Source organism: Ascaphus truei, chromosome 6, assembly GCF_040206685.1.
Source record: "Ascaphus truei isolate aAscTru1 chromosome 6, aAscTru1.hap1, whole genome shotgun sequence".
Taxonomy (NCBI): Eukaryota; Metazoa; Chordata; class Amphibia; order Anura; family Ascaphidae; genus Ascaphus; species Ascaphus truei.
In genome coordinates, this window is record NC_134488.1 from 72026336 (window position 1) to 72052794 (window position 26459).

General features: G+C 41.2%; 2 protein-coding genes across 7 annotated transcripts; one reads left to right on the plus strand and one right to left on the minus strand.

The window, feature by feature from the left end:
* Positions 1-1893: 1893 nt before the first annotated feature.
* Positions 1894-18223, minus strand: INTS11 (integrator complex subunit 11). 2 transcript variants are annotated; one of them, XM_075604775.1, is made up of 18 exons: positions 18077-18223; positions 14581-14683; positions 13457-13554; positions 13112-13185; positions 12539-12767; positions 12081-12179; positions 10960-10994; positions 10371-10509; positions 9736-9800; positions 8955-9144; positions 8228-8311; positions 7567-7656; positions 7228-7390; positions 6850-6957; positions 5824-5885; positions 5303-5445; positions 4107-4236; positions 1894-2473 (listed from the first exon to the last, which is right to left on the minus strand). In XM_075604775.1, the coding sequence occupies exons 2-18, from the start codon at positions 14606-14608 to the stop codon at positions 2420-2422; spliced, it is 1791 nt and encodes a 596-aa protein (XP_075460890.1). In that variant the 5' UTR covers positions 14609-14683; positions 18077-18223; the 3' UTR covers positions 1894-2419. The 2 variants fall into 2 exon arrangements, with proteins under 2 accessions (XP_075460890.1, XP_075460891.1); XM_075604776.1 differs by having other exon boundaries at positions 18061-18083.
* Positions 18224-18294: 71 nt separating this feature from the next.
* On the plus strand, positions 18295-23688 carry CPTP (ceramide-1-phosphate transfer protein). 5 transcript variants are annotated; one of them, XM_075604780.1, is made up of 3 exons: positions 18295-18316; positions 21607-21761; positions 22730-23688. In XM_075604780.1, the coding sequence occupies exons 2-3, from the start codon at positions 21637-21639 to the stop codon at positions 23250-23252; spliced, it is 648 nt and encodes a 215-aa protein (XP_075460895.1). In that variant the 5' UTR covers positions 18295-18316; positions 21607-21636; the 3' UTR covers positions 23253-23688. The 5 variants fall into 5 exon arrangements, with proteins under 5 accessions (XP_075460895.1, XP_075460892.1, XP_075460893.1 ...); XM_075604777.1 differs by lacking the exon at positions 18295-18316 and adding an exon at positions 18348-18455; XM_075604778.1 differs by lacking the exon at positions 18295-18316 and adding an exon at positions 18355-18455 and having other exon boundaries at positions 21610-21761.
* Positions 23689-26459: the final 2771 nt, after the last annotated feature.

The following is a 26459-nucleotide window of genomic DNA, read 5'->3' on the forward strand; positions in this document are numbered from 1 at the left end:
TATGACATGGTAAAGTATAGTAATTTCTACTTATGTTTTATCCTTTTATTTTAACTTTTTTGCATTTATTGTAACTGTATTTTCTTGTAATAATCTTTTTCGGTAATCTAAAGCACTATTATCTATATTAAAACAATCTTTAATAAGTACTGCTTTGGGCTCTGAATGAACTGTTGCACGCTTTAGCTCAAAATCCCCCAGTATTTTTGACCCTATCAAGCCACCGTCGGGAGCGGGACACGCGGACGTGCAGCGCTACATCCGGACGCGGAGGCAGTTCAGCTGCAGTACCACAAGTCCTGCTCGATTCCCTAAAGACTGGCTTTTTTACCTGTCCACAGAGTAACTCACGGGCTGAGTTAGCTGTGCTTTGTTGTTTTATTGTTCATTTCATTTAATAAAGACCTTGGCCTTGAATTTCTCGGGCTCAGAACTTTTTGACCCATTGGGGGGGGGGGTGAGGACCCACGTTCAGCACCAGTGGACCTTTCCCAGCTGGGACCTTAGAAGGAGAACCCAAAGATACCATATCCAAGTGTGCACTCACACTTGGCCGTGTGAGTAGTAACATTTTATTTTGTTTCTGCCTTTTAACTAAGGTGTGGCTTTTGACTTTCTGTTTTTAGAGCTTTAACTTTACTTTAAGAAGTGGGACTGCCCCTGAAAGACCAAGATACCATCCCTTAGAGCGCACGCACACATGCCCGTGTGAGTGTTTTATATATATTCTTACTATATATCCTGATACCTTCCCTGATACAATCACAGTTTGCTCACATATTTTGTGTATATATTTATTCCGAGGGTGAGATAAACATCAAAGAAGTAGGAGAAGAAGAATACAGACGCAAGGTGGCGAAAGAATCCAGAAGACAGAAAGGAGACGAAAGAAGGAAGAAAAAAGAAGAAAGAAAAGGGAGTCTTAAAGATACCTTGATGCGACAGCATTCGCACAAGGCCGTGTGAGTGTTAAAAATTATTTTACACCCACAAAACCCTTCATATTGTCATAGAGCATTACACAACCAATTTAGGTTTTATACCAGCCTTCCACCGGTGCTCCCCCATCCCCCCTTTTTTTCCACGCTTTAGCGTGTGTAACTTACATTTTCAGACACCTTTTGCTATAACAGGTGTGTGTTAAGTGCATAATTTTTCTTTATTAAAACAGGGACCTTGGACCCTAGCAGATACATATTTTTATCTGCATATTTCTTGGGTGATTGCAGTGTATAGATATGATTGCAATCGAGTAAGGGGGTAAATATTAACTCATGTGAAGTACCTTGTGCAGGAGAAAGGGGAGTTGGCTAGGTTAACCGTGTGTATTAAACCTGGTTGCATAGATAAGCCACGTGCTCACAAGTGTGCTGTGCGAGGCAGATGGTATATTGGGACGGAGTGAGGGGAGATATAACTCATTTGATAGACGTTTGTGGAAGAAGAAAAGTGGGTCAGCTTGGTAGCTGTGTATTGACCCTTTTCCCGTATGCAGGTCACATGCTCACAGGTGCACCATACGTGACAGTATTTCTTGAAGGTGATATGTCTATAGCACTTGGGACTAATAAAATATATGTCTTGGTCAGGTTACCAACGGCCATTGTTTTTGCATATAAATTAGCTTTGTGGATTGGGGGAACCTCATGGAACATAACGTCCGTTACTGATTTTGATAACATGATGTTATGAGCACTGATTTAACAGAGCTTTGTGGATCTGGACCAAAGTAGGAGATTCGCCAAGATTTAGGTTATCGTACAGTGATCCAGCATTAACTGCCATTCCAGTCAGCGGGATCGCAGTGTTATAATACATGCAAAGAAAGGTTAATGAATCCCAGTGTCATACTGTTGCTGCTGATTAACACTGATAAAAAATAAGATATAGGGATAAAAGGCTAAAAATTTACTTTATTACAAAAATAATAATAAAACATACATCATCTTGTTCCATGGAGCAAATGAAGATCATGCAGTTTGTGATCAATAAAAAAAAGACCACAAACATGAAATAGAGTTGTTACCAGAATTCCCATTTTGTCTACACAATGCTCCCGCTGTAATCTTAACTATCAGAAGGGTCACCAAAGTTCAGCTCAGTAATTCAAGGGACTTTTCAACGAGCTTGAGCATTAAAAAAAAAAAAAACCCGAAAAACAGAACAGATACGTCTGTGGCTTCTCTCTGAATGCCATTTGTGTGAGGGACTTCCCAGCTTTTATATCACATGTAGCCTCCTATAATTCACCTTCCAATAAGATCTCCTGCTATGTTCAAGGATGGAAACACTAATGTTGTAGGCCTGGATTCCTGAAAGCTAGAACATATCTGCTATAAGTCAGACCAGTATAAAGTTATTGTTCTCAAGGTCACATTCATACCGATACAGCGCCGGCTAAAGTGACCTAACTTGCTCCCTAAGGTAATCCTTTCTTCAGTAGTGATGTCAGGAAACTTCCCAGCTCCTCATCCTGGGCAGAAAGGAAAAAGAATAAAGACAAAAAAAATTCAATAAAGCTATAGATACCCATGAGCGACATACAGAGAAATAACGTGGTGAGGTGTGTGCGTGTGTGTGGTTAAACTAGATGACCCACAAAGCTCAGTTAAGGGTTCATAATGTTATGTTACCTAAAACCAGATAGGATGTTATGTTCCAGGCAGTTAACATGTATCCTCAAAAGCTAATTATTTGCAAAAACAGTGTTTTTCTAACGTATCATTAGCAAAGCCATAACCTTGTGTTATCTAGCCAGTCATATAATGTTAAGTACGGTTTGTCTTGGTGTTACTCTGATCCAGACCCTGAAACAGGTTTTCAGCTCAAATTGAAAAGAGAGAGGAGAGGGAAATAACGCTTTTAGTTAAATTACGCTTAATGGTGTTACACCCATCCCACTGTAAAAGCCCTATTTCGAGGTCTTTATGCAGCACCAAGTTTAGGTATGATATAACATAACATTAAGTCCATGTGTTAACCATAACTGCCTTTAGTGGATATGAGCTGTTAGTGATAATGACACAAATGTGGCTTTACCCTAGCGGCCATTATAGTTAATGCTCTGCTCTTTACGGGAAAAAACATTACATTATTGGCCTTTGAAGATTACACGGTTAGGCTTAAGGTGATGTTAGGTTAGGCTAATGTTACGTTACTTAACGTTTTGTGGTTCTGGGCCTAAGGGAACAGCTCATTTGGAGAGTGTAATACAGTACTTAGGAATCGGTTTTGCTAGATTGATTTTTCCAGGGTTTAATACTACCTTTTAACCCCTCGAGTGCCAGGTGGGCCAGTAACAAAGTGCAAAGCAATGGCATTGCTGGCCCCTCTAGTACTCAATGGTTTAAACTTGATGCAGCATTCCATGTACTATGGAAACTCCACTCAAACCGACCATGCTGCAGAAGGCGGCAATAGTGCTCTTGAATATGCACAATAAGGTTTCCAGAGAAGATATACCTATATACATTATTGGGGATCTACAATAACCACAGCTGCTAATCCCCACCCAGGATAGATAGATCAAAAATATCAAACAAAATGGTTTTATTGATGCCTGCGTCCATCTGATTTACCAAGTTGCTAACGTGTTTCAAGTAATACATCTGCTGTTTTTTATCCGAAGTGACTACTCCTATCATTTTAATTTAAGTATGCTTCTCAACTTTTTCTTTTATTGAGTCCCATAATGGATCCTATATGATTAGTCCAAATAACCAGGACAGGCATTTGGGTAGACACTACTTTACCATTTTGTGAATACATTTAGTGCAATATATAGATACATACAGTATTGAGGGAGCAATAAATAAAAGGATATATTTCCATGAGCGCACAGGATACTTTAATGTGCATATGATGCCAAACAGTATTTACTCTAATGAAGTATACACACACACATATGATAATTGGCTATGACCATGTATTTCTCGGCCACATTTTCGCAGTTAAAGTACTTTAAGCCAAACTATGCACATAATCAACAAAACCATGATTTTTTTTCTTTTTTCTATTGAAGTGCAAGAATGAATCCTCGTTATTCATGAGTTTACCAGTTATTCTACAGGAACATGTTTACTTAAAACTATCAAACCAAAGCTAACCTGATATGTCCAGGACACCAGCAGGACCTTTGTTCCTGGATCCTCTGAATGGGTTGAAACCTGGAGGAGAATAGATTCCACCATGATGGAGCCATCGGGGAGATGCTGCACAGAGCGATCCTTAAGGACACTGCACAAAAACAAAACATTAGCTTAAAGTCCAGATAACTGAGCTACTATCATGATGGTGACTATCCATCAACCAACGCCAAACGAGAAGTAGTGAGGGGGAATGCATAGGCCCTCCTAACTTGTTTGGTTTGCTATAAAGGGATTTCTCCACAGTCCACTTCCAAGGTCGTAATTACATTTTGTTGCACCCGAGCAACAGCAGAATGAAATGTATTCTCCTATACTGCACTGTAGCACCCTCTGCTGCTGTAGGACTGATCCTGCACGTACATTGTGATATTAATGACATTTTGTTGCACAGCATCTCATTGTCTTCACCTGCAGAACACTGATCTATTTCCAATTTACACCGCTCTGATAAGGCCCTTCAGTCCCTTTTGTGGAGTATAGAGCAATTTACTTTGTGTCCCAATCCGTTTCCATTTTGGGGACTAACTTTATGTAAATGTGGAACCTAGACCGCATTGGGTACTGTTAGCACTACTTTTGCAATGCATCAGATACCTCCCTCCAATTTACCACTTGCCTGACTTTTGACTTGTGTCAATATAACAACTATTACACATATACATATATGCGTTTATACATATACACAATATCTTATATAATATGATGTTTTTAGTATGTTATTAAATTATTGGTACTAATTTTAGGTGATTTATTTAACTTATGCCTTTATGTATGAAATAAAAGGACTGCTTATTAATTTTTAAATTTAGATTTGATGGTTATTTTTTGGAGCAGGTATTTCAGAGTGCCAATCCATACGCTTTTCCAGTTTGTTAAGGTTTCTTCTGTTCTTGTTCATTGTCTGTCTCCTCTCGTTTTTCTTTTCCGTTCTTACATCTATGAACTTTATTTATATTATTGATACCACAGGAGTTTTTGTGCAACACCAAAGTCAGCGAGAACTAGAATTAATGACGTGACTTTTCTATTTTTCAGTGGTTAGATACCCCCGCATTATAACAATTTGTATTGGTTAGAAGCGGAAACAAAGATCCTTTCCTTTACTTTGTGTTCTCATCATTGCCCATCTGGCTGTCCTGTGAGCCGTTGCTCACCTTTTCAGATGGTTGTAGATTCGCAGCACAGTCTCTTGCTCTTTGTGGGCATCCTGAACATGCAACCTGCAGGTGAAACGCAGTTGGTGCTCCCCAAGGCCAATCTCCTTCAACGCCTGCTCAGGAGAGACTAGACGGAGGCTCTGCAGCGGGACATGAGGCAGCCAATAAATATCATACATACATGTTAAGCAACGTCAACTTCTAAAATGTTTACAATTATTTAGCAACTACCTTTAATTGCAAATAATGTTATTATTTTTACATAGACTATTCCTTGTTTATTTTCATTTTTATATTTTACCAAAGTTAAAAAACAAATTGGAAATGTTTGTTTAATGTCAGCTCATCAAGAGGTCCTAAAGCATGCTTAGATGGTGCTTTGCCATGTGTAAGTATATGATGATGTGTGGACAATGCATTTAACAGACTTGATAACAATAGTGCTTGATTTCTTTCAATGCTGATGGACAGGTCAGACGTAATAAGGTTAAAAAATATGAAGAGAGGATTTTACTCACATTATCCTTCATTATAAGTGTTCCATGCATCAGTCTGGGCTTCTTACAGTCTGGTACGAGCCCTAGAGATAATACAAAAGAAGACACTTTGATTGAGTCAACACGTTTCTCCAACTAGAACAAGTGACTCTTAGGGAAGAGAGTTTAAGCTAGGATAAGTAGCAGAGGAAGACTGTTTATAAGTGTAGCCTGCCTTAATCCCTTCAGCGTTGGGAGACCAACAACACACGGCAAAACAATGCAGTTCACGCCCGATTAGCAGTGATGTTGCAAAAGGGAAGAAACTTTAAAGAATGGAAGTACAGTCCAAGAGGGATTGGTGTCCTGTACTGATGTACCGAGTACCAGGTAATTACCCGGTGCTTTTTTAGCTTCCCAGAAATTACCCGGACCTGGCAGCAGAGGGCTGGGACCGGCACCGGGTAATTTCAGAGCAGCTAAAAAGACTTCAACACTTATCTGCAGCCGGCGACGTTGGGTGAGGAAGACCGCGGCGACATCGTGGGAGCAGCAGCAGATGTCCTGGTGGCGGTGGCAGCAGCAGAAGTCCTTGTTCAGCTGGTGGGAGCAGCGGATCACAGCGCACAGCCGGGGAACCATGTGACCAGAGCAGGAGAGTTACTATTGGACAGACAGCTCCTCCCCAGCTATACAATAGGAACGCTCCAGTTCCGGTCACATGGTTCCCCCGGCATCAGCTGTGTGCTGTGTTCCGCTGCTCCCCCCAGTTGAACAAGGACGTCTGCTGCTACCACCGCCACCAGGACATCTGCTGCTGCTCCCACGATGTCGCAGCGGTCCTCCTCACCCTCCGCAGCGGTCTTCCTCACCCTCCGCCGGCTGCAGTTAAGCATATGCTACCCGGGCAGGGTACACGGCCGGTGGAATTCCAGATGGAATTGCCCATTTTTGTCGGGTACCCAGCAAAATGTAGAACTTGGTACAACACTAGTATCCTGAATAGAAGATGATGCTATAAAAGGCTTTACCCATACGATACATTATACTATTCTCATAGCAACTTACCAAGGGCAGTCTCTTTCTTCAACAGCCCAAGTGAGATATCAACTGGGATGTTTGGGTTGGTAATGATGGTGGCAGTCTCCCCATTAGCAGGCATAGAGCAGTCAATGCCTTTGTAAGGAACAGAAATACCATTAATATAACAAACACCAGCTCCCATGTGGAGCAGCTCTGAGCACATCTATCTCTATACTTTTTTTTGTCTGGTTCTCTATGAAACTATGATCAGTGAAAGCCTGTGTAACTGGTAGAGAATAGCCCCAGATTGTGTGTACCAATTGGACTTGTTGAACATTACAGAACTTTCCCCTGGAGCTGGGGGTGAATGGGAAAAAAAAGGGAAGTCAAAATAGAAGGGGAAAAGAAAAAAAAAACACTTACGAAACTCTTGTTCAATTTTCTGCTTGAGGAACTCCATCTTTTTGGCCTCTCCATGCACCAGTAATACATTACGTGGCTCTGCCTGACGAATCAGCTGCATGATTCCTTTTGCATCAGCATGGGCACTGAATGACATGTATTCCACTTGCATCTTCACCTCCAGCTGGTGGTAGGAGATGACATGTCAACTGCAAGATTCTCTAACTTGAATATAGTTTATGATTGCTGGAGCTTGCTGTGCGGTCTACAACAAATTCCAAAGACATCAATACAATCTATTTTTCCCTACACAAGTGTCTCCTATTTGGCAGACACTGCTTTGTAATTCAGGGAACTCACCGGCTGCCTCCCTTCCATCTCCAACTTGCGCTGCCCACTTAGGATTTTGTGTCCCACTGTGCCCTGCACACAATAACCAGGCATGATCACCTGTACGGGAAGAAATGCACAGCAGGTGAACGTGCAAACTGGGGCCAGTGTTATCATCTGAGAAAACAGTTACCCTAAAGCAAAATGAAACGCATGTCTTTGAGGCAGATTCGGTACTTCATAAGTTGAAAACAGATGATAGAACATTTTGGAAAATTGCTAGGATAATACTCAACAATGCACTTTGGTAGCTCATTAGGTGTATATATGCCCTAGAAGCCTTATTAATACCGTTGCTGCCTGTGGAGCTTTTAACACGGCTATGCAACACCCCCTGCCAGCAAAGGGGTGAACAATAAATGAGAGGTTTAGTAGGGTTCCCTAGGGCCTCGCCTACTAACAAAGTGCACATTTTAAAGCCTTAACTCCTGATGAGCATCCCACACTTCAAAGGATCCAAATATGGCAGGCGCACGTCATGCCTTTCAGAATGGTGTTTCGTGCTCTAACAGGAAAGCGAGAATCTTAGTCGAAATCGCTCTATGGACTTTAATAGAAAACAGTATCCTGTGGCACTCAGTCTTTTTAAACGATGCAGACACAATACACTACTACATCCCACACTTCTCACCATGTTCTTCTCATTCCCTGCCCATTTGCGGAAGATCTGGAGGGACTGGCCAGCATGCAGCATCCCTGGAGTCGCAAACACAACCTACCAGGCGAAATCAGAAGCACAAAACGTAACTTCCTCATGATGATTATTAGCGGATACAAAAAGATTAAAATCCTCATGTGCCCCTATGGCGAGGAACAGATTAAAATCAGCCGTTTTACTTTGCAATACATATATCGACATTGCAACAACAACAACGTGACAACACAAATAATTCAGATGGAATTTTTAACCTGGGTTTCATACATTCTGATACCTTTATTTTGTTGTGATAACCTTATCTTATTAAAATTTGCACCCACAGCAATATGATGACAAATTCCAGGACATATGGAGTATGCAATACTTTTGCTAGGGAAAATTAAGGAATCGATGCTTAATATCTTTATGACGGGTGAGAGGTTTAAGTAGTTCTGAAGACATTCACAATGGCATCCATCTTTTATGCAGATATAAAATTTTACAAATTGTTCCTCCACATATATATTACAAAACAATTTCACAATTACTATGTGATCAGAATAATGAAGGCATATTAAAGGGGATTTTTTTAAAAGAATCGTTTCTGGAGTGAAATATTAAGTGGGATTGCTACATTAATGACCATATTATTTAAAGGTGCTCACAAAGTATCAATAAATCTATCATTATTGCCACATTGAACCTGGAAACAGTCTCTTACCATGGGACCGGGGTTGTCAGCAAAAGTCCTGTCGAATGCCTTGATATGCTTAAACTCAAACATGTTCCTCTGTACAAAGGTTTTGCGGATCTTCTGGTTGGTCCAGGTAATGAAGAGCTTGTAGTAATGATTTGCCTTCTCTGTCAGACCCGTGGAGAAGTAAATCGGTGCCTTGAGGTTCATCCGTTCCCTGAGGCAGAAGAAAAAGCGTTTCACTACGCCACTTCACCACACCACAACTGTACAACTTTAACTATTGGCAAATGAGCAGAAATATCTTTTAATCATATTCTGCAACATCCAACAGTGTAAGCGACAGAACAAGTTAACTGTAGTTCCCTTCTCTCTGCACCATATATTACCCTGATATATACGACTAGATGCAGATTTGGTGAGATCTACCTACAGTAATGGGAGAATAACCCAACAGTGTTCCAGTGATAAAGTAACACCATCTGGCTCTGATTCTCTGTATTGTGTATAGGTCACATGCACATACATTTAAGCATTATTATAGTTATAAATAAAAACAGACCTGTAGGAGATACATGAAAGGAGGTTTTTACTAAAGGCTCTGTTTTGTGGAAGTTGGAAGAGGTGGCATTTAATTTGTGGTCCTGATCATATAACTGAAGGTACTTGTGAAGGCTTGAAAGCTTGTGGCCAACGATGACGAACTAAAATGTTGTTCCATAAAAAAGCGTCACAACCTGCACAGTAACTACAGCTCTCCTGTAGCAATACAATTGGTACAAGTCTAAACCTAGAAATTGGTTCTTACCAAAATGTTTCCAGTAAGATGCATAACTCCTGAGCACGCCCAAGAGCAAACACAGGGATGAGAACCTGCCATAAGAGAGAACCTACATTACAAAGCTTTCAGTGTGATTTATGTAGAAATAGTCATGTTTGTCCAGTTGCAATCATGCAGAGTAAATGAGCACTTCAGTATTAGGTGATACCTTTTTTATTTGGCCTAAGAATTGATATTATAAAAGGCAAGCTTTTGAGAGTTCTCTCTCTTCCTGTCTGTTTAGTAACCATCCCTTTGGCCATGAATTCTCCACATCTGTCTTAGATTATCTTGTTTTTTTACATCTGTGTTAAGCTCATGGAATCTCTGTAATGAGTATTGCTGACCTGAGGAAGAGAGGAGAACTCAGAAGCTTGTCTTATAATATCTATTGTTAGTCCAAATAAAGAAGGTAACACCTTATACATTCGGCAGGAAGAAATTCGATCTCACTACCAAGGACACATGCAAGAATGGTATTCCACATCTTGCATCATCATAGCTTTACTACAGTTATATGTGACTGAGATGCCATCAACAGGAAAGAGATGAATGGATAAGAGTGCAAAACAATAAATCTATTTTCAATGCCAGACAAAGGAAGGAAACAGAATGACAGGTACCTTCCCTCCCCTCTCCACAGACTCATGGACCTTCTTCAGGAAGTCTCTCTCCCGGCAACGCTTCGAGTCTCGGATAGTTGTGGCATAAGTGGATTCGCTGATGAGCAAATCAGGACGACATTTATCAATCCAAGCGGCTCTGAGAGGGATTGAAAAAAACTCATTAACCTCTATGGTGGACAAACTCACTTTATAGTAGAAGAACTCACACTGCAAGTAACTATCTTGTATTTGTGAATTCCCAGTACACTTCCAAACCCTACATAGTCACTAGTACTCATAAGAAATACTGATTGAGAGTTCAATATATTAAAAACTGTGATGAGATAGATATGCACCTTCTGAAAAAGACACAAAGAAAACATGCTCTAGAATTGCACATTTTGCTATATCTAAAGATCAGAGCAAAAATAAGTGTTGAGGATCGCACTTTTCACCATCGTCAAAAAGTATTGTACCGATTTTCACCTAAACTGTCATTTTATGTGCAAGTCAAAAGTTGTAAGTGTCCCACAATGTAGATTTTAATGAAACGTTGGGTACACCTATAGACTGAAGACAGACTATAGTTTGATAGAGGGGAACCTACCCCAAATGACGATCTGGAGTCATGTTGTAATCACCCTGCACACAAAAGGAAATAAAAAATAATCACTGGGATACCAACACAAGCAAAACCGTAACCAGAAGCTTAAAATTACTGACAGCAAAGTCATTCTAAGAATGTAACGCTGTGGTGCAAGAAACATCCAGTCATTAGAGGAGCACTGCCATATCACTGCAGCATTTTGGCTTTCACAAACAGTATTACATTTCAATCTGAGCAGAGGGCTGGAATGTTGCAGCATCACTGATATATTTCACAATGTAGAATACGGATTCCCAATCTTTTTTTGAGCAGGGGCACCCCTAAAGAATTTTTTACATCTCAGAGCACCCCAGCTCTTCCGACCTCACTCATCACTTCCTCACTTACAGGCATACACACTCACTCCCCCCACACACACACACACAGCCCGCACTCCTTCCCTCTTTCCTCCCACACACCTCAAACTTGTACGCTTCTCAGTGGAGCACATCCTGCACTAGAGACATAGAGGCTCGTCGCTCTCCTCTGTGCCAGGCTGAAAAAGGAGAGCGAATAGCAGCTTCTGTCTCCAGGCAGCGAGGGAGGTTCCCACTGGGGACCCAGCACCCTTGGCAGGAGGCCGTGGGACATCAGGGATCCCCGGCACCCTTGGTTGAGAAACCCAGATGTAGAGTAACATTCCACAGGGTACATTACAACACATATGGAGCTGCAGATGTAGGTTATACCCATTTCTTTTTTGATGGACTACCTTCATTTTAACAGAAACATGCACCCAAACCAAAGCCTGTGTGTGTGTTAAAATAACAAAACAGGCTCAGAGACAAAAAGTAGTCGGGAATTGGACATGAAAATGTTGCTGCACTTAACTACATAATAGAACTAAAAATGATCAGAGAGTTGACCATCTCTGAGATCTTTAAAAGATCATGGGACCCAGGGAAAGTGCCTAAGAACAAGAAGATTGGGTTTTTTTATGACCTTTGACAATCTGCTTGTGTTTATCTGTGTAAGCAGAGAGCGTTTGTGACTATCTTGCACGGCACTGTGTCCATGAGCACTGAATAAAAGTAAACATGCACCATTACTTCATATATTATCATTCCTGTATTTATACTCACGGTGTATACTACAGACTCAGATCCCACTTTAATCTGAAACATAGCTGCGCCCAGAACATGGCCAGCATAGTATGCCTTAATTTCCAACTCATCATCAACCTGAAAAGATAGGAAAGAGGGTCACTAAAGATAATTTCCACAAATTATAATGATAGAAAATGGTGTCCTGCAGTGTTAGTTATATACGAATGATGTTCAGAAAGTCTTGTGGCAAAAGATGTGAAAACACGGAACATCCCTAAGGAACAGAATGTAAAAGATCTTCAACACTAAAGTGCTCACCATGCAATGGATGGGGATAAAATGGCGCTCTGCAGATCTGTCTTAAAGTCTCTCTACACCACAACATGCTTAGAAAGAAACAAGCAACGTGCTAAATCCATATCCAGGGATGCTGCTAGGCTGAAACGAGTGATGCTGTGCAGGTCTCTTCTTCAAACAGATACTGTCCGCCTCACCTGTACTGTCTGGTGCAGGTTTACAACCACCACCTTCTTCATGCAGTCCTTGATCATCTGAGAGGTGAAGAAGTTGGTCTCCCCTTTCTTGTCCACAGTGATCTTCCTGTAATCTTCTAGCAAGATAGGGCAGATGGCCTTAGTAGGTTGAGACATATAGATGGGTCCATCAAACCCAACCATTTCGCTCATGTAAGGCAGCGCTCCACAATGATCTAAGTGGAAGTGGCTGTGAAGAGAAAGATGCCTCCTTTACTGCATTGGAAGTTGTTCCATATATTCAGTTACAACAAACAAGAGCAGCCAAAGTACCAATTTCCACTAATCTCCCTTGTACACTTCCCAGAAAAATTAAATTGCTACAACAAAAGTATGGCACACATACAGTGCATACACACTTCTGTGTCAGTGTTGGAAGGGCACCTACTATAAAAGGTAAATTCATTTTCACACCATACCTTTGTTTCAGGAAAGGTGCCTGGGCTTCTAACAATAGTAACATGAAAGATGGGTGGACAAGCATATATATGTACCACACACTGCGCACTTAACTTACACAATCACCTCCTTTACCTGATAATAACACAGTCCAGAAATTCGGTGAGACGGCCATTTTGTGTGATATAAGAGAAATCCGGGAAGCGTCGCTAAGAGAAAGAAAGTAAGGTGGTTACTGCAAGACCATGGCTAATCCTCCGTACCACACTGAGAAATCATTCAGATTTCAAAGGAGAATGATTTATCAGGTGTAACTATTATCCACACATTTAGTAGACAGCCAGCACGTAGATTTGTGTATACTCTAAAATTAAGCTCTAAAATTAACACTAATTATTTTTAGAAAGCCTGATCAGAACTTCAGTTCGCTGAAACATTTTGGACGTTCACCATTCTGTTGCTAATGTGTCTGGCACTCACGTCATCGTTAAATCCCATGTGCATGCCACAGTCCAGCATTACATTCTTCCCTCCAATAGACACCAGAATACAGCTGCGGCCGACATCTTGACCAGCACCTGGGGGAGAGTGCAATGAAAGGGTTATTCCCTTCCCCAAGAAGAGTCCTAACTTTGTTTCATGTGTAAGGGGTACAAGGAACATCGGTACAAACAACAAAAAAAGAAGGCAGAGACATCTCAAAATCCCCCTTGTGTATATTGGAAGCTGGTATTCTAACTTCATGGTTCCATTTTTGTTTGGGAATCTGAACGACTGCAGCAATAACAGTTTCTCAATATTTTAATGATCGCTTAATACATCCACGCTATTAAAGAACACAGTCTGACACAACCTTGGAGTTATTCCTTTACAGAGTTAAATGACTTATGCAGTTGTGATTGTTGGTTTTGATGCTAGTATTATGCATATTGGAAAGCAATAAGGCACTCCTACAGTCAACGTACGACCATACAACAAATCTAGAACCTTAAAGGAGGCGAAAAACCATTAGAAACAACATTTCTCCCTAAATGGACCATAATTATATTTCAAGACAATTTTACATTGATTTTTTTGAGTTTCATTTTACAAAAAGGTCTTTTAAAAAAAAAGGAAAGAAAATATGGCAATAATACATAAAACTATACAAGATATCTGCATTGTTGGTTTAACGGATGTGACACCTTATAAAGAACTGCAAAGCTTTGAAAAGCCACCCAGTGCATTTAGCAAGTGATACACACTTCTTTCAATAGGAAAATAAACTACAAACTAGAATTTAATTTGTAAACAACAGAACCATACATGGATTTGTATAGATCAGGTGTAGCTAACTCGTCCCCAAAAGCTACCAACAGATATACCCCCGGTATAGATGGATGATTGACTTGTGACCCATTAGACAACACAGGGTGCTTTCACAAGAGGGTAACCAAAGGTTTGAGTGTCTCACTGAATACAAAGTGCAGGGATTCTGGAAGCATCTTTATGTTTTCTAATAAGTCCACAGTCGCAAGTCTCCGTTTGCTCCACTACTTTGTGCTAGAATTCCTTGCTGCATAAACTAAATGACAGATGTCAAATCACCTGGCTTGTATTCTTACCTAAAGGGGTAACTTTGATTTCCGGCATCTTGTGATCTTATAGCTTCAACGCAGGTTTGTAGTAACAGTAACAAGTCAGGACCATAACCACATTATTAGAAAACTGCAAAAAGGGAAAGAAAAACGCAAAATTGTCCTTCATGTATCCTTTTCAGTGCCCTAATGATGTACCTGGTAGGTCACGGGCCCTGTCACGCCAGAGGCCCTATTCACGTACAGTACAAGGAACATCATTAGAAAATGTTTGTTTTCCAGGGGCTGATTTAAATGGAAGTGGAGTTCCCGCTTCCATTTCCATTAGCCAAGGGACAGCCATGTGATCACTTCTGAACAGATGCCATGTTGGATGTCCAGCAACACAGAACTAAAAAAAGTTAAAGGTGCAGACCTACCTAAAACCAAAGTGAACAAAGGACAGCGGCCTGTTTAATAGGTGAATTGTCACTTATAATATTTATTTTCTACTATTTTAAAATCATTGTTTAAACTTTGAACATTTCCATGATAAACAAATGCCTTTGGTTGGGTTTTACAGTCTTTAACCCCTACAATGCTTTAATGACAGACGGACAAAAAAGTGGCACTCAGGGGCCCTTATGATGTACACCGTATGTCATTGCGCTTCCTCATTGTTTAGGGGCTGTTTCCAATCTAAAGCATTGTCCCACCTATAGATGTAGCGGCTGTTATCCGAACATTTCACGATTTGTATTCCTGGTCATACCCAGGTCGTGCCGCATGATTTCTTCAAACTTTCGCGCGTTAAGACGCGCGTTTACTAGTGTTTTTACTGGTGCCGGCGCGCATTCGCAGCAGCGTTCACAGAAGAATGAGTGAATACCGCGTGGAATACAGCAGAGTTCACAAACACGGCTATGACGGGGAGGAAAGGGTTGCACCTGATTTGCCATGCTTTACTGTTGTTGCCCTGTCCCCGCCATTTTTATTCCCCATGTGCAGGCCATTCCCTGTCTGCGAGGGTAAAAGACAAGATGCCTTGCTTGCCATACCCTCTAACCCAGCGGTGCGCAAAGTGGGGGGCGCGACCCCCAGGGGGGGCGGGAGATTGTGCTGGGGGGGCGCGGGCAGTTGCAGAGGCCCCGCGCTCTTCCTCCAGGCATTTAAATTAAATGCCGGGGGATCGCGTGAGGCCCCTGCAACTGTTTACTTACCGGGATTCAGCCGTCTGTGTTGCGTCACCATGGCAACGCGGCGTCAATAGACGCCGCGGCACCATGTGACCTGACGTCACACGCCCACGCAGCGTCATCTGACGCGGCTGAAGGAAGGCAGGGGAACGCGAGAGCCGGGGAAGAGAGACAGGGGGGCGCAGCACAAGTTTGCGCTCCCCTGCTCTAACCAACACATGATAGCAGATCTTAAATGTAAGGCAGGATGTATTTTTTTATAAGTCTAAGCAGGAATTACTTGGACCTCCAGCTGTGATATGGGTGAATGAGCTTCGGTATTTTTCTGACCAAGCCTTAAAGGGTTGTAATTATTTTTTTGATGGAGCCTCAAAAGGCTCCCACAGATTTAGAGTCCCCCTGTCTAAAAGAGTGTCAATTATGACAAGACCCAGAGGCCCATAATGCATACAATACTGGCACACTGATGCACAGCAGATGTCAGGCTAGTGACACCTTTAAGACAGAGCCCAGACACAGTGGCCCCAAGAACTGGGTGTAGCCCAGGTATGCTAAGTGGCATGGGCGTCAACCTGACCCATGCGCCCTGCCCACCGGACAGCCCTATAACTGTGGCCTCCCAGGTATTTCCCAGTGTGATTCCTGAATTTTAATCCATGATGTAAAGATGCAAGACTTTGTTAAAGTACAGCAGCAACCAGTCCAGGAGTGAAGGGGTTAACAACCACATAACCACAGGACTTTTAAAACCAAGGCTGCATTTCTTGCGCTGGCAAGCAAAGGACAATTTCTTTCGTTCCAAGGACAATTTCTTCCATTTCCTTATCCCAGTGAGTGTTGTTTTAAGTGTATTCTGCAGATGTCGTGTGTTTGTCTATTAAGGAAATAAATCACAATTTATTTTGCAACTTGTTCTGTTCAATCAAGTACCCAGAAATATAAATGTGTTGATAAAAGTTGGTATCATCGTGACAACGGCTCCGTGAAATGTTCGGATAATGGTTTCTGCATCTGTAAAACCTCTCTCACTCACTGCCCCACACCTCTGGAATGTCCTTCCCCTCAATATCTGACTAGCACCCTCTTTCACCACCTTTAAGGCCCATCTTAAAACACACCTCTTTAATTAAGCATTTGGCTAGCTCTGTTGGCTGATACTATACAGATCATGCACTGACCTCGACCCCTTGCAGACGCACTTACCAGAAAACCCTCCTACTGTCTCTGTACATTCTTCCTGCTTACAACTTAGGCCTGTAATATAGTAAGCGCTAGCGGCTGCGTGCGAGGCAATGATAAATACCTGTCTCCCTATGACAGTTCATCAAGTGCTAACGCGCGCACGGCAGACAGCGTAGGCATGGCAGCTGTGTGGAAATACAAAGAAATTTGTATTTTCGAGCGGCTGCCATGCTACGTGACACTGTGAGCCAGCGGTGTGCAAACTCCCTGCGGCCCCCCATACCTGCTCCCTCCTTGGTCGCACATCCCCTCGCGTCTAATGATGCGTCAAATGACGCTGGGGGTCACGTGACCCGCGACGTCACGTCTCCGTGGCAACGGACATCATTTGACGCCACGTTGTCATAGAGACTCGTGGCCAGAGCCTGGTAATTAAGTTTACAGAGTCCTCGAGCTCAGCATGGGGCCTTTGTAAATGCCGCGCCCCTCCCCCCCCGCCCCCCAGAAAAGTCCCGGGCGCCCCCAGTTTGCGCACGGCTGCTGCGAGCCAATCACAGTGCGACCTACCGCTGTGAAATCATGACTATGCCTCCTACCAGCGCGCGTCACCTTTTGGCCTATAGGCACTAAACGCGCGCCACGTGCACGCGCCCCGCACTTTGTATATTACATGCCTTAGATTGTAAGATACGGGCAGGGACTCCTTTTCCTAATGTTACTTTTATGTATTAAGCGCTTATTCCTATTATGTCACATGTGTTACTGCTGTAAAGCGCTATGTACATGGATGGCGATATACAAATAAAGATATACATTGCTGTGTGCCATCTAGATTGTAAGCTCTTCAGGGCAGGGTCTCACTTTGCCTTGTTATTGGATACCCAGTGTACCTACTTTACTTTTGTAGTCCTGTATTGCAATGTTGTAATGCGCTGAGTACACTGTTGGCGCCACATAAACAAAATGATACATATATGGTGGCTATGTCTCACACTGTATACACGGGCACAGCTTCTGTAGTCTGCATTCCCAGAAAGGTGCCTGCTATATGTGTTATTACAATAGAGAGGTGTCTATGTGCAAGTTCAGACCTGTGAAGCGCAGCAGTGACACCCCGCGGCGCACTGACCGTCACACGCTGCTCACTGACCTGCGCACATACTCACCTCACCGGCCTGGAGTGCGCCATTACACTGACTGGGTGGGACATCCCTGGGTCAGGAGGCGGGTTCTTCGAATCCAACCAATACCCGCTCACCGCTTGCACCCGTTCGGCCAATCAAAAAACGAGGCAAAAGATACCCACCTCCCAACCGTAGTAGCGTTGTTAGGACTGCGTTGGTAATTGGCTGAATCTGTTTTGGAGGGCGTGGCGTGATGAGAGCTGTGCATGTGAGGCCGGTGGGGTAAGTATGATGCCGGTGGGCGTGGCGATTGGCTGAGTCGGATGGGCGTGGCGCGGTAATTGACTGTACCAGGTGGGCGGGGCGCTGTCATGGAGCTGGGTGATCTCAGAGCTGTGTTAGTGGCTGCAGGAAGTGGCAGGTGAGTCCTGTACAGGTGTATGGAGGGAACTAGGGATCTGTGGTCAGAAGCGTGTGATCTGAATGGAGCAGCTCTGGTTCCAATGAGTGAGATCCAACTGAAGTTGGTGATGGAGATCAAAAGAGTAACTGGTCCAGTAAGGCCCTAAAGATAGTGAGGTTTGGGTGTCACCACATTTGACCTGTTACCCCCTTCACCCTATAGACTGGAATGGCATCACCCTCTTAAATGTTAACCCCTTTATTGCCAGAGGCCTGTGTTGCTGGTCTCTCTGGCAGGGACAGGGTTAAGATTACCCACCTATACCCATCGCTTACCCACCTATACCCATCGCTTACCCACAAACATCAATAGGTTTACTCTTTTTAATATAGCCACATCTTGCTAATATACCTATTTTTGTTGTCCCTGTAGCCATGGCTGGTCCAGGTTATACTTCCTGCCTCCTGTCACATAAGTCCTAGTAGCTGGCAGTGGCCGGCTATCCTGTGGGGTTTATATAAATACAATCTTAACCTTTTGCAATCGGAGTCCAAAATACTGGAGTTCTTCTTTAACAAAATAAATCTAGCCACCAACGCTAAATTTGTAATGGCACCAATGAGCCGATTTAATGTTAATATCATTACTTTATTGTAAAAAAAAAAAAAAAAATAACCATGCAGACCCAGAAACAATTTTGATCACAAAATAAAGTCAATAGAAAATACCAAAAAAATCAGTGTTTACCAGTCGGTACCTCCATGGGGGGGCAAACAGCCATACATATACATGTATATCCTGATACTGGAAGAAAACAACAGAGCACCCAAGATAATGCAGTAAAAAAAAATATATATATATATATATATAATCAAAATTGAAGCCAACGTTTTGGTTCTAATGAACCTTCATCAGGTATCCATGACTATGGTTCATTAGAACCAAAATGTAGGATTTACAATATACGGCTATAATATTTTTTGGCTGCATTATCTTGTTCAATATCAATATCAATATCATTACTATAGATGTATTTCTAATATTCATACAAAAATGAGGGGCTCAAATCGTCACTGTCTCCCTATAATGCATTTTATTTATTTATTTGTCCGAGAGGCTAACACATTGCAAAGTATTTCTGATCCCTCAGTCAAGGGGTTAACTACTTTGGTGATGGACCAAGCAATTCAATGTAAATAAATATGAATCCTTGATTTAACATACTATATTTAATATTACATTGTGAATGATTAATTGCCTTGAACCAATCCCATTCCACATATCTTTATTTTTTAGAATGACTTGAAACCAGGTGTTCCCTGGAGCTGATCAGATGTCCCCTGACCACAAAGGACCCCTTCTTTACAGAGATATTTGTATTTTTTCGTGCCAGCTTGAGACATTAAAAAATTATGGCCACAGGGTAGCCAATAGAAAGCTGTGACATCATCTAATGTTGTGGCTTTCTATTGGCTGCCGGAGTAGGGCTGACCCCATTTTGTCTCCAGCAAGCAAGTATTCTTGCCCGCTGGTTAAACTCCCAAATATCTCGCGTGGGGGCATGGATTGAGTCATAGTGCCTACAAGAGTGCAATAGGCAGTGTATTGGCAGTGTTGAATTTGGGATAGAAGGTAAAAATGGTGAGTGGCAGGAGCTGTAAACTGGTGCAAAGCTTTTGAAGGTCACGTCCATTTAATGATTGCTCTGATTTCCCCCAGTGTAGGAATACCTGTTTGTCAACAATAGCCTTGTTGTAAACTGCATCTGTTTTGAAAAGTACAAGGACAATCCCTCAATCAAAAGGTGTTGTGCATCTATTAGCAGATATGAGTAATTTCAGAAAAGGCAACGGTAGACCTGACAATCCAGTTGTATTCGGTGTTCTTAGAGGATTAGGAATCAAAGTAATGTTTTTCTCATTGAATTATTGACATTGACTTAAAAAAAAGAGAAACTCAAACATATAAACTCCAAAGGACTATAAACAGTGACCATTACTTTTAGTACTGGGGAAGGGGGTTATTTTTAACGAGGGAGGCTTTATTGAATTGTTTAAGACTGTTTATGCTAAAAATCAGCGAGACTGACTCCAAACTGATGAGAGTTGACATATCTGTGGAGCCCAGACCAGCAGGTTTACATTGTGCACAGGGAGTGTGTAGAGCAGGTTCTCCTCCAGTGACTCACATGTTGGGAAACACCCAGATCTTTTTTTTTTTTTTTCCTGCACACGTGGAAACCTTTCACCTCCTACAGCAATTGATTTTTTTTTTTTTCCATTTACAGCTGGTGAACAAAACGTGTTGCTTTAACCTCTGCTGTTCGGTTTTAACGTCACCTACTAGTTTCTGCCTTCAAATTAATTAAACATAAAGGCTCATCAGAACTGCTCATTAGATCTATACATTCCATCCTCGAATGTGTTGCCGGTACTAGCAGTCACTCTATTGCTAACTTTGTCATGAGATTTTGGATCCAGTCTGTTTATATAACTCTGAAAATGTACCGAATAGGTCAGTTGATTATTTTATGCTTTTATTTGTGGAACTCAAATATTAAACCAAATGAATATATTTTCACAGTAAATATATTAGGTGTTGGGTAATGAGGTTATAGAACTTTATTTATCTGCTTGCATGTTATTTATTTCTTTGAATTGCTCTACCTAGAAAAAGGAAATAGGTCAAACTAATGTAGAACCAAGCTTTCTGTAGACCAGAAGAAGAAGTACAAAGCGAAGTCTAGATCAATGTTGTTATCAGCCAATTGGTCAATTTCTTTTGTTGCAAAATTAAGATACATTGTAAATGTATATCTGAAAAATGTGATGCTCAACAGGTCTTCCATGATAAAGCTGCAGCTATAGGAAATATCACTTCCTGGCTGCATCAGGATGTTTCAGTGTGTTATGTCCTGGGTTTATGCTCTAATATCACATGTGCAAACATATAACTTGGTGTTGAATGATGATAACGAAACATTTAGTCAACCGAAACAGATTGTTTCCATTAGAAGCTAAGCAAGGTTAGCCTGGTCTCGTGAGACGAGAAGATATTGACATGACTAGTTTGTTAGTGCCTCTCTTAGCGGTACTGTAAGCTTCTAATGAGCATCAGTCACAGCACTGTGCAGAATTAAGAAAAGGATTATAATCGTATTTGCTTTCAGCAGGTGGATTGAACAACATAGCTGCTTACCATGTCCAGCACAGAAGACAAATTCTCCCTCAAGGAGGTGCTGGACAGCTTCAAGTGCTGCTTAGTTGATGACGACCAAGATGTTCTGGTAGAACATTACCTCAATGGGTGGAAAGGATTGGTGAGGTGAGTAAGATCCATTCCTGTTTAAGATCCAGACAGTCTGGCCATCTGTTATATTGGGGGAAGTGGCCATATCATCTCTATTTGTTGGCCTAAGTAAATATTGGGAATTATATTACACTCAAGTAATCCAAGCAGCATGGAAGCTTCCATACATATTTCCAAGTGTTTGGCAGCCCAACCTTGATCTTGCCTTATTGCTGACCATGTTTGATATCAACAGCTGTAATAGCAAAGTGAGCTTCAACTTTTGACTCTGAGATTGGTCTGAAAACTTTTAGATTTGGTGTGACATTTGTTAAAATTCATACCTCGTATTGTATGGGGAAATGCTGACAATGTATCTATGATAAGGAACAGTTGAAAGAAATTCCGTGTGTGTGTGTGTGTGTGTGTGTGTGTGTGTGTGTGTGTGTGTGTGCGCGCACATACATGTGTATTGGATTAAATAACGGGATTTTTTTAAAAAGGTAAAGTAAGTTAAGGGCACATTTTGATCTGCATTTTGACATGCAGAATTCTCCTTGTGTGTCAGTAAATCACAAACTATCACACAAACTTGCCCATAACTTTATAAGGTGTATTAGATTCATATCCTTCAAAGTTTTACAGATACAGGCATTGTCCATTGGTTTATTATGGAACAGTGCTTGGGATTTAATATTAAATAAATACCATTGGGACAAGATCATTGGTCATAGACTAATATTTATCCATTTCCAAGTATGTCATATCTCCGTGATCCCCTTAAAGTTTCCTTAACATTAGGCTTTTTGTTTTGTTTTTGTAATCCTGCAGGACAGACCATTTTTCTTCAGGTATAAGGTCAGGGTATGAGTTTGGTGATGGAGTCCTGTTTAGTGGAAATGGTTATGGTGCATTCAGTTTGTTTACACATTACCGTTTGTATGAAACAATTAGCACTTCCTCTAGAATAATCTCATTAATTCACAATTTCCTCTCTCGCTTAGGTTTATGAACAGCCTCGGAAACATATTTTCCTTTGTCTCCAAAGATGCTGTAAGCAAAATCCAGATAATGGAGAGCTACTTGGGTGGGACCAATGGCGAGCGATATCGGACTCTGCAGTCCATGGTTGAGTATGAGCTGAGTGCTGACTTGGTGGATCTGAACAAGCGTTCTAGTAACTCAGATTCTGGCTGCCGCACAATCTTGCGCTTACACCGTGCCCTGCGCTGGCTGCAGCTCTTCCTGGAGAAGCTAAGAACAAGTAGTGAGGATAGTAAGACATCCACATTATGTGCAGAGGCATACAATGACTCTCTGGCCAACTACCATCCCTGGATCATCCGCAAAACGGCAACTGTTGCCTTCCTTGCCCTCCCAGCGCGCAACACATTCTTTCAGGTGATGAACGTAGGAACAACAGAGGAAGTAGTGGCCATGCTTGGAGAATCCATGCCATATGTCACTCAGGTCTATGACTTCACTCAGGAACTATACACTCAGCATAATCTGTTGGATCTACCTTAAATGGGGGATGATGTTTAACCAATATGCTCCAGAATAATAGAGGCTTATGAAAGGAAGGTCTCCATTGGGAGACCAAAGACATGAGCGGGTGACTGAAATATGAACTCTACACACTCATATCACAAGTTTCATGAATTATTTGTGGCGTTGCAGAATTTTTTTAAAAATAAAAATATGACTTCCTGCCATAATCTGCCCATATAGAATGTTACCGTAAACTATACCGATTTGTGTTTCAAAATAATTGTTGTCGCCACTGTAACTTGTCTGACCATGCTTACCGCCCATCTACCAAACTGTTGCATCTGGCTTCGAGACAATCCTTCCCACGGTAAGAAAAGTACCTGCTTACTGTACTTCTCTTACGGTGGGAAAGATTGGGACAAATGCAACAGGATAACGTTTTGAGAGATCAATAAAACAACAATGTTAATTAGCACGTCTACTGTAATAACATGATATAAACACTGATGTTCAGGAAGAGAAACGGCTGTGGGGAGCTCTTAGGTGTGTGGTTTGGTATGGGGGTTGGTTTATATAAACTTTTTGGTCGTCATAACCTTATACTGTCTCATTTGCTCACTTTTACATCAACTTTCCACATACAAATATGTATTACCTGGCCTACATACGATATTTCACCATTTTACATGATCACATGGTCTTCCTTGCTTGTTCTCGTGCAGAATAATTACATTTAATGCAACACTGAAGGAGGTTTTTCTCACCAAAAATATTTTCATGTAAATGAATATAAGTAGCTTAACAAAGTGTGTGTGTGTGTGTGTGTGTGTGTCCTTTTTGAAGGAAGCCAGAAGGAAACAGATGTTGTAAGTCCCTATTGTTTATAGAAGTATTGCTGTTGTCCTAACTTAAGCAGATATTTTGTTCTCTAGCCTTTGTCAGTTTACATGACATCTTGTGGTGTATAAATAGTTTCTTGATTATAAAGATATGTGATTGAAATATTCTGCATATTTTTGGGAAATATTAATTCTTTGTTTAGGGATCTGTAAGCTGTTGAGGAAAAGTCTTTTCCCTCAATATACTTTACAGCAGTACAAAAAAACTATATGGACGAAATTACAATGCTTGGCTTACATTTACCCATTATGTTTGAGATAAATACTCTTTCATATCAACTTTGTATTGGAAAAACTTTATTTATTTATTTTTTTTTAGTGAACTATAATCTATATCATATACACTTATTGCTTTAATTTTATATGTTCACCTCCAACACAACCCCTAATTTACATATACCAAAATGGGATTTAGGCCCATATTCACCAAGCGGTGCTATTTCATAAACAAACCCCAAGGAATTGCTTTACTGAAAAAATAAATAACGTGCTGTTCCATGTTTTACTTTATTTCAGCATACATGGAGAACTGGGAATAATTAGCTGTTCAGAGGGAATGCTGAGAGCTTGAGTGTGTGACAGGAAATCTTCTCTTTACAATTTTGTGTTTATGAAATGTTTAACCCTTCATTGCCACAGGTGCGTTCAACGGTCTAGTATGACTTGCTGCAGCCAACTCGCCGCCTAAAAACCCATAATCGGAGCCCTTATGCTAAAATCCCTAACCCAACTCCTTACCCTAAAATGTATGCGTCTTCCTTTCCATCTTCTCCCCCCCGATCAGATTATTTAGCTACATTGGTTTAGACTTGTTTCTTTTAAATGTATTACCCAAGGTAATATTTATTACACTGACAAGTGTGCCTTAACTCTTAATCAATGTTTTAAAGCCCATTTGTCTGCCACTTTTTTTTTTTTTTTTTTCCTGTAATTATGTCATCCCAATTTATTCCTTAGTTTGTTTTTTACATTTAAAAAAAAAAAAATAGAAGAGCACAACAGCAAAACCGTCATAGTGCAGTATCTTGAATACATCAATTGAAAAAGTGACAAAACACACTTACAATTTATCAAAAAAATCAAGGCACACCTGAGATTAGAAATGTATAAGAAATATGGGACACAATTTATAGTTCTTAATATAGGTTACTGTATTTTTTTTCTCTGATTTTGTTGTACTAGAATATCTCCCTTCCCTCTTGTCCCTCCTATTATTTTATTTAAACAATATGACTATTGAAGGGTTAATATTGGGCTGTATACAGTACATAAACAGTCGCCATGAGCTCTATTCCGCTGCCACTGAGCTAGCAAGGAATTGCTACACTGCAGGAGGCCGAGTTCCGGCTTCCCCGTGTGATGTCATCCGCCGGATTGCCCTACCACGCGTCGGCGGCTGCTGCTGCAACCAGAGCGCTTGGGAGAGACGGCAGAAGACGTCACTGCAAGAAATAAGAACTGGAAGCCTCTGCAACCCCGTGCCTTTCATTTTGGATATACTGTATTGTGTGTGTTTTGTCACTTTTTCAATTGATGTACTGTATGAAACATACTGCACTATGAAGTTTTTTCTGGTGTGCGCTTCTATTTTTGGGAAAACTACTTGAGAAGGAAGCACGCGGCATAACACCTATCGACACCCTAAGTAGTATTTAAGAACCTTTTTGCAGATGATTTGTACTAATATCAAGGAATACTAAAATACTGTTACTGGACGGTATTGTATTAACAATTACCAACTTTGATTTTTAACCAATTCTTGAACTGCATCCTACTGTGAGCGTAAAGGGACTGTCAATTAAAATCTGCCTTTCTAAAATGTAAAGTCTTTGAACCCGTATAATAGGGTCTGGGTAATTATTATCAGCCATTAGGAAAACATGACCTACTTTTGCTGCCTTCTCCGATACTTGGTGGTTTACAGAATATCCCTACAAAACAAAACATATTTTTATGTTTACCTCCACTGCTAATTTCTATCCACAAGGTCTGTAGATTTTCATCAATCCCTTCATAAACATCTTCCCTTGTTATACTGTAGGTTTTAAATCCGGTTTAACAAATAAGTATACTTCACCAAACTCGATCCCTCTGAAAAAGGCAATAACCTTCTAAATGAACTGCCCAGTCATGTTTCATCCCACCATGTTACAGTAATGCTTAAGGCCTTGATTATACTATTAGTTCAAGCTCCCAAATTTTCTGTCTGGCTTCCTGTATTAGCAAGCATGCACTTAAAGTTTTTACCATTCTGTGTTATTGTTATCCGCTCCTGCCTTTCTACTTCCATTGAATTTAGTCTTTAGAAGTTTAATAGTAGCGTCTATTTAATATGGGTGCCTCC